At 34.0% G+C, this 9200-nt stretch overlaps 1 protein-coding gene across 2 annotated transcripts; it reads left to right on the top strand.

The window, feature by feature from the left end:
• Positions 1 to 2412: 2412 nt before the first annotated feature.
• On the top strand, positions 2413 to 3481 carry LOC145037537 (uncharacterized). Of its 2 annotated transcripts, none has more exons than XM_078986223.1 (2): positions 2413 to 2860; positions 3006 to 3481. In XM_078986223.1, the coding sequence occupies exons 1-2, from the start codon at positions 2647 to 2649 to the stop codon at positions 3293 to 3295; spliced, it is 504 nt and encodes a 167-aa protein (XP_078842349.1). In that variant the 5' UTR covers positions 2413 to 2646; the 3' UTR covers positions 3296 to 3481. The 2 variants fall into 2 exon arrangements, with proteins under 2 accessions (XP_078842349.1, XP_078842350.1); XM_078986224.1 differs by having other exon boundaries at positions 2414 to 2860; positions 3027 to 3481.
• The last annotated feature ends 5719 nt before the right edge of the window (positions 3482 to 9200 follow it).

Raw genomic sequence — 9200 nt, 5'->3', positions numbered from 1 at the left:
TAAATCAACTTTTAAATTCCAAAACTTGAGGGCAAGTTTTGAAACCTTTTTCAAAACATTAGGGTTTTAACTATTTAAATTTCAAAACAACAAAACTTTTGGGTTCAAATTTAAACTATAAAACCTAAAGGGGAAAATATGAAACTTTTCATAACAACAAGGATCAAATAACAAATAATTTTAAATTAACATTTAATCACATAATTATCCATATTTGATTTATTTAATGATTTCTTGCAAAACAATTTATCAATTTACTCAAAATAATTAATCAATTATCTTATAAGGAAACAATTATCTTATTAATTGATAAATATCTTCATTTAGATCAAACATTTAGTCAAATATATCATATAATCAGATTAATATTGATCTAACATGATAAGGTAACTATCCATATGCAAAAACAGCAATAAATCCCGAGATAAGTATTATCTGACGAGTTGACTCGTCGAGTCAAGCCTAGACTCGTCGAGTCACCCTGGACTCGGCGAGTTCAGCTATGGACTCGGCGAGTCCAGCCTCTAGAACACCGAAAATCGAATTTTTCAGATATACAATGCATCAATACAATTGAAACCATCCTAGGCTCTGATACCACTGATGGGTTTTGGTCATAAGACATCCTATGTGCTCATCCAAACCCTAAAGCTTGGATCTAGGTTTCTCAATTGTACATGCAAGTTATCCAAGACTATAAACCATAATTCTAGCATTCAAGTAATCATATTAATATGTAATTAGGTTTAAGATCATACCTTGATTGTTATGTAGCAATAACAATCCCAAAACTCCTTGTAATGACTTTGGAATGCTTAGAGTCACAAGTGTCACTCCTCTAATGGCTTACAAACACCAAGAGCAAATGGAGAAGGTATAAAGAGAGAGGAGAGAGGTTAGAATTCATCCTTAGGACTCCTTGGGAAGGGATACACGAATTCATGAGCCAAGGGGTGTTTATATAGGTGTAGAGATAGGGTTTCAGTCATTATCCTTATCTAGTTGCTTATCCACAAAGCAACCCATAAGATAATCCTTGAATCCTTATCATAGTCGAATTCTAAGGCCTTATCACCTCAAATTCGTTCACCATATATTTAAGATAATCCTTACCTTATTTTGTAACTATCACATAATTACAAATCAGCCCCTCTAGTTTAATTAATTACACTTGATCACAAAATTAATTCCTAATTAATTATTGACCAATATTAATTAAACGAATATGATTTCTCCTTTAATATATTATTCTTATAACATATTAATAAATCATAATATCCTCTCTCTCTTTATTTATTTCTCCAATCAAGTTGCTTTGGTGAAGGCAACCCAAAAGGACCATGCACCATCGGGTCAAGTACATACCAAAATAGTTATGGACTTAGACACTAATCCAACAAAAAGGAGATCATCAACTTGTCAATGACTCATCATCATCGTCTCCACCCTCTAGTGGTGGTGGTTTTGGATGAGTTTTCTGGGGGAACTCTAGAAGTACCCTAAATCCCTTTTCTAGTTTCTCCACCTTCATATGAGAAGGCGATCGGTTAGTCGAGTCATCATCATCGACATCGCCTCCAAGTCAGCACCATCCTCCCCACAAGCCACTAACTTCATTTGCAGGTTTCAGGAAAGGACTAGGTTTTCCAAGCTACCATCATCCAATCCAACACCGTAAGCCACTGACTCCACCATTATAAGTGAACGCCACCATTACCACGAACTCTGCCATCACCACGTTTGAACCCATCATAGATGACTACTCCTTCAGCCATCTCCTTCTGGAAAATCTTTTACCCATCGCCATTTCAAGCCCAAGGAGCATCTAACATATAACTACCAAATCTCACACACTTACTCATAGATCTGCTCAATTTATTCACAATATTCACTTAACTTACGTAAGTAGGTTTTCATATTTGAGGGCTAGTTTTTTCAATTGAAGTGGTTTGATTTTAAGGTTTGGAGTTTTAGATTTCTGGTCGATTTTGAAATTTCTAGTTCTTCAGGTTTCAATTCTTGGTTTTCAGATTTGATGGTTTGGTTTGGTTGTCGGATGTAGGATGGTGGCTGGTGGTCGGGTATGATATTGTTCACCAACATTTTCCGGTGACCTGGTTGAAGGGAAGGTTTAGGATCATTTCTTTTTTAATAGGAAATAATAATATTTTTTATAATAAAGAATCAATAAATAATTAAGAAATAACAAATAAATAGAAAATCAATCAAAAAATAAATAAATAAGGATAAAATGATCTTTTTATATCCAGAGAGATGAAACATATAAGTTTTAAGCTAACTATGGACAATCCGAATTAAATTTTAAAAATAGAAACGAAAGATATATTTTGACACCTACCATGTAATTTACTCAATTTACTCAATTAATAATTTGAAATTCTATTTATTGGTCAAACATTCCGGAGGAATCAAAAGGGACGCAGAGGATACGTTGCTGTGAATTGGAAGTTCAACCGTACACCACGTGAGAAGCAATGATGAAACCTGCTCCAATGGCGTCCCCTCGCCCCTCTCTCTAAAATCTACACCCACTCCTCTCCCATTCATTTCTACACACAGTTTCCTTCCTTTCAACACACAAACACATAAGTTTGAAGAATTAAAGTTTTAGAAGAACAATAAACAATGTACAAGTGTAAGCTCTACGAATTATGCCAGAAGAACGGATGGCAAAAACCAGCTTATTCCTGCAAAAAAGACGGCAAAGACCACAACCCACTTTTCGAAGCTTCAGTCGTCGTCAATGGAGTCACTTTTTCTTCTCGATCCTTCCTCAAATCTTCGAAATCCGCTGGAAACGATGCAGCCGAAGTCGCTTTCACTCACTTCACTGCTTCTCGTACGCCCTTTCATTTCTCCACTATCGTTTTCTTTTCAATCTCTAATCGTTCGATTTGTATACACATTTTTGAAAGGGATTGTTGGTATATGTTTTGATTTATAGATAAATATGAGTTAATTTGGGCATAATGGTTATCCTACAGATTCTTTTTGTTCTGGTTCAGGTGACGTAAGCAAGACCGGTGAGGCTGGTCTGCCCGTTTCGCCGGAAAAGAATACGACGTCGGTGACGGCGGCAACCACGGCGACACCTCTTGATCAGTCTCATTCGTCGATCGAAGAGGGTGATGAGAACAAGTCTATGGAGAGTTACTTGTTATGCAACGAGGTGAGAGTGTACACTTCCATTCCTGTTACTGTTTTGCCTAAGGGAAATGTTTTGCTACCCATCGGAGAAGACAAATGGACTGTTGTGAAGTTGGAATCTGCGTAGCAAATTAGGAACATGATTTAGGGTTTTGTGTTGTTTTGATATTATCACAATTTGAAGACGTCTCTTGGAAATATGTTTGAAACAATGAAAATGTCGTAGTTACATGTGAGATGTTCTTTATCTATGTTGGAAATATGTTTGAAACAATGGAAATTTCGTAGTTATATGTGAGATGCTCTTTATCTATCTTGGAAATATGTTTGAAACATTGGAAATTTCGTAGTTATATGTGAGATGCTCTTTATCTGTTATTGATGGAGTTTGTTTTAGGGATAATGACTTGAAAGGGTAATGAACTTTCGACTTTTGTCACATTTAGTCACTAAACTTTTTTTCATTATCTATTAGCCATTGAACTATTGAAAATGTTCACATTTTACCCTTATGACCGGCTGTTATCGGTCATAAAGGTAAAATGTGAACAATTTCAATAGTTTAGTGGCAAATAGATAGCGAAAAAAAGTTTAGTGCCTAAATGTGAACAAAATCGAAAGTTCGTTTCTCTCTAAAAAGTTCAATGACTAAATGTAAACAAACTTCCTATTGTATTATGTTTTAGCAAAAATTATTTATTTTCGTTTAATTGTAGCAACATTTGTTGATGGAGAAATCTATGAAATAAAAAAACAAAATGCAACATTCGGATTTCCAAGTATAATAATTTAAGTATTTTTTTTTTGAGTTAAGAAGAGAGATTCGACGAGTTAACACCTCAACTCGTCGAGTAAGGTCGCAACTGATGACTCAGATTAATGAATGGACTTGACAAGTCGGTGAGGCGACTCGACGAGTCTGCGCTGTTGGCAGAAACCATAAATCTTTGGGCCCGAACCATATTTAAAGGCACTTATGGTCTTCAATTGTGACTACATTTCCTATAAGTGAGAACCCTAGCGAGCTTGAGTGTGTAGAGTGAGAGGAAGAGCTATCTTGAGCTTTTTGGTGTGATAGATCTGGATCCTTCTAGGTTCAGAGAGCCGAAAATATGAAACTTTAGTAGAGTAAACCTTGGGGTTCGAAGTTAGGAAGCATTTATGGGATTTTTATGGTAGATATAGTTACTTTCATCTTACACATAGATATGAAGTATTTTATATAAATTACGTGCTATGTGTGCATATTATTTAAATACTTGCTGTCTATGTTGGATGAACGATTGTATACATGTTTTAAAAGATTTAAACGGTATATTTATTTTATATCTACAAATATGTTGCGGATGAAACATGGGTAGATGAAATAGTTGGTGTGTGATGAAATAAAATGATGAGAGATATGTGATGATAGAAAGGTGATGATAATTAGGTATATAGATGATGATGAATATGTGATGTAGGATGAAAGGAGATACCATAACCTTAACCAACAATGTGGCGATGTAGTCATCTACCAGAGTATAGATGGCGACCACGGACTATTCTAGACAACCTAGTGGAAACACTAGCAGACCCATAACCTGTATGTGATGAATTACGAGTTCAGACGATGTTGTAACTACGTATTCATGCGATGATACTCTAACCCCTTACTATGAATTACGAGTTCAGACGATGTTGTAACTATATATTCATGGGATGTCACAAATTTCGCATGTCAAACCAATGGTCATAATTCACATCAGTGAGAATGGTTCATTTTTTGTAAAACCAAAATCAGATTGCAAATTTTGATTTTTTATTTTGGAAAATGTCAAACCATTGGTTTTGTATTTCGGTTTTGGTTTTTTGTTTTTTTTTAAATATATTTTCAGGGTTTTTTTTTATTTCATAGATTTCTTTATCAACAATTCTTGCTACAATTTAACAAAAATAAATAAATTGCTAAAACATAATACAAGAGGAAGTTTGTTCACATTTAGTCATTGAACTTTTTAGAGGGAAACGAATTTTCAATTTTGTTCATATTTAGTCACTAAACTTTTTTTCGTTATCTATTTGTCATTGAACTATTGAAACTGTTCACATTTTACCCTTATCACCGGCAACAGCCGGTCATAAGGGTAAAATGTGAACAGTTTCAATAGTTCAATGGCAAATGGATAATGAAAAAAAATTTAGTGACTAAATGTGATAAAAATCGAAAATTCGTTACCCTTTTAAGTCATTATCCCTTTGTTTTATTTGGACAAAATTTTCAAATATTGAAAAGCTGATGTATGTGCTGTATGCAGAAAAACTTAAACCTAACAAAAAAATTGAAAAAATGAAAAATTATGAACCAAAATTATACTAAAATTTATCTTTAGAAATCTTATAAATGAGACATTTAAGTATGGTTTAAGATATGTATGCTTGCAACGTATTCATTTGAAAAACCTTACAAACTCTTAATTTTCAATGATTAATAACAAGTTTTTATTTTTTAGACAAAACCGCATAAATGATCCTTAGCTGAAAATTGTCACTTTGGTCCATAAATGATCATTAGCTGAAAATTGTCACTTTGGTCCAAAAAAGTTTGAACTAGTATCAGAGGTTCAAACTTTTCATTTTTTTACGAGTTTGGTCCACTTTACTGTAAACTTTTTCATAATGATTATTTTACCTTTAATTTTTTTATCTTTTTCAGTTTTTTACTATTTAAAAAAATACTTTTCTTGATTAAAATAAAAAAATAAAAAAGAAAATTTACATTTTCTTTTATTTTATTTTTATAATTTTTTATAAAAAAATAAAAAAATAAACTCTCTCTCTTTCAAAAAAAAAAAGTAATAATAATAAAAAAATTAAAAAAAACTCAAACCATTAATACATTCCTCCGTCATATCTTTCAAAAGAAAATATGATTTTTGTACAACCAAAATCATTTAGAATTTTACTCAAATCTTTGAAGAATTAGATGAGATACAATTCCAAATCAATTGCACACTCACGAAGTATCTCTAACACTTATCTCTCTTTAGCTCTCATCCTGCATTTCTCTCTCTCTCTCTCACACACACACACAAACACACATAAACACACACATATATTTTGATCTCTGGTGAAGAAGGGGAAAAAAGAACCGACGAGCTCACAAATTCTCAACCCCCTCTGGTCATTTAGGAATCCCACAAACACCCATTGAAGATCATTTCTACTGTTATCCTCCTTCCTTCTTTGTTTTCTGTCAAGAACACACCATCGGAGTGGGTGTTTTTTCGGTGCAAACACGATAGACAACAACCCTCCTCCTCTTCCCCTTTCTGCTCGTCGATTACGTTCAAATACCCTCTGCCACTAATCGTGTATGCGTATGTGTTTGTAGAAACAAATTTTTGAAATTTGGGTTCTTAACCCACTGTGATGATTTTGAAATTTCTGTTCTTAACCTAATCAGTAACACACATACATTTAATAATCCTACCTTCTTCCACACACGGGTTTCTCCCAAAATTACTCAAATTCCATTTACAAGTTGTAAATCGATAGATTTAAGATGCAAGTGAAAAATTCTCATAAACTTTTATTGTTCCTAGCTTGTATGAAAAAGCAAACTCACAGGTGGTGGTCTAGATCAGGTCGCTGGTATCCGATTAACTCCGACGACCACTTCCCGCTCCTAATCGATATCTCTAATCCACCAACCCTTACGTCTAATCACCGTCCTTCTCAATGTCACCGACGTCTTTCTCGTCGCCCGAAAAAAGAAACACCATTCCTATGATTCAGAAAAATTCTCAGATCTGAAACCCTCAAACCACAGAAAAAAAAAGATGAAGAAACTGTAGATAAAGCGTATAATAGGGGCGAATCGATGGCATCAGGGAAGGGGCAGAGGTCGGTAGGTTGTTCTGTCAGTGTCTAGATAAGAAAGCATGTTACGAACAACAATTGGTGCTAGGTTTCAATGGTTGTAAATGTATACAGAAATAAGGAGGAAAGAAAGGTAGGTCTATGATGTTGGTTGAGAGAGAGAGAATTTTATATTTTATTTTTTTCTTTTTTTCTTAAATCTAAAAATCAAGAAAATAATTAACAAAAAAGAGAAAATTATATTAATAATGACAAATCCGTCATTTTGAAAAAAAAATCAGAATAGATTGGACCAAACAAGCAACAAAATGAAAACTTTGGACCTCTGATGCTAGTCCAAACTTTTTTAGACCAAAGTAGTAATTTTGAGCAAACCACAGAGACCATTTGTGCAGTTTAGTCTACTTTTTAACTTATACCTCAGACTAAACTGCTCGAATGGTCCTTAGGTTAGTTGAAAATTAGCATTTTGGTCTAAAAAAGTATGAATTAGCACCAGAGATCCAAAGTTTTTGTTTTGTTGCAAGTTTGATCCAATTTACTTTAAACCTTTTATGTAATGCCGCTTTTATCCTTGTTTTTTGGTTTTTTCAATTATTTATTTATTTAAATAATTTTATGAATAAAAAATTAATAAATTTCTCTCTCTCTCTCTCTTTCTCTCTCCAAGAACACAATCCAATCCAAAACACACCATAATTTCTAATGTTCTTCAAAAAAACATACACATATACAAAACAAACACACTCGTAAATCTGAAACATTTTTGGAATCGTAAGAAAGATCAGTGACCTGAATAGAAAATCGAATCGGCTTCAACCCGCCATTAAAATCGACTTACAGCCAAATCGAGCTCGTCGTCAAGGTGGTAGCACTGGAAAAACAATGACGATATCTCGGCTAGACAAAGAATTCGAACTCCAAACCAAATAAACCCTAATCCCACCATTTTTAACCCAAATATATGGCAGCGGCTCTGCAAACCCTAATAAACTACCATCAACCACAACCAAACACTACTCATCATCTTCTCCACCCTTATCCCTCCATCACAACCTACAACCCATCATCTTCTCCACCTACATATCTATTCGTCGCCAGATCTAGGTTTACTAGAGTTTGTAGAGGCGGCGGCGGCTTCGCCTATCTCTAACGATGGCGTCCAGCACCATCACACTTGTTGATTTCGTATACAACTTTTGGGTTTTTAGTATTCAGTCATCTTCTCCAATCACTTTCATCTTCATTGCCGACTACGTCTCCTCCCTCATCCCTCATCAGTCATCACCATCGACTTGAGTTGATTTTTTAAATTGAAGGGTTTTAGGGGAGATAGTACAAGATGTAAAAGGTATGTGTGGGGCATAAAACTTGGGAGATGATGGTAGGCTGCAAATTTCATCGATCGTAGTGTTCCACTGATTTAGTGTTCTTTGAGAGAGAGAGAGAGAGATTTTATTATTTTTTAATCATAAAAATATTTAAATAAATAAAAAAAAACTAAAAAAAACAAGGGTAAAGTCGTTATTACAAAAAGTTTTAAAATAAATTGGACCAAACTCGCAACAAAATGAAAACTTTGGACCTGTGGTGCTAGTCGAAACTTTTTTGGACCAAAGTGAAACTTTTCAGCAAACCACAAGGACTATTTGTGCAGTTTAGTCTCGAAAAAACTTTAAGATTGGTCCCTATGGTATTCTAAAAACTTTGGATATGGTCAAAAAGTTTTCAACTTGAATGGAAGATCCAAAATCAAGGTTCTTCTAGGTTTTTGATCCCTGATACACTTGAAAAGTCGCTTTTACCCTTTTCATTTATGTTTTCTATATTCTTTATTTATTTTGGTATTTAAATAACTAAAAATAAAAAATCAAAACAAAAATCTCTCTCTCTCTCTCTCACTCTCTTTCTCTCTCCATCCCCCCCCCCTCTCTCCCCCTCTTCAACTAAGGAACCCATATTCATATTCAAGAGCAAACTTAGTTGGATTTTCAAGATTTATAAATCCACACAAGAATCAAAATAAATCTCCACAAATAAACAAATCATAACTGTAACATCCGATTACAAAGATTTTAGTTTTGGTGAGTTTAGAAAAAAAAAATTCATTGAGACCATATCTATTCATCTCCGACCCCTTTTCATGTTCATCGTCGTTTCAGATTAAATCA

This window comes from Lactuca saligna, chromosome 3 (genome assembly GCF_052625555.1).
Source record: "Lactuca saligna cultivar CGN05327 chromosome 3, ASM5262555v1, whole genome shotgun sequence".
Classification (NCBI taxonomy): Eukaryota; Viridiplantae; Streptophyta; class Magnoliopsida; order Asterales; family Asteraceae; genus Lactuca; species Lactuca saligna.
This window is presented reverse-complemented; position numbering and strand designations above follow the sequence as displayed.

Excerpts from the sequence above, each read along its gene's own strand:
- LOC145037537 (XM_078986223.1), top strand. The coding sequence starts at position 2,647 with ATGTACAAGTGTAAGCTCTACGAATTATGCCAGAAGAACGGATGGCAA. Across the intron at positions 2,861-3,005 it reads CACTCACTTCACTGCTTCTC|ATTCTTTTTGTTCTGGTTCA; the intron begins GTACGCCCTTTC and ends GTTATCCTACAG.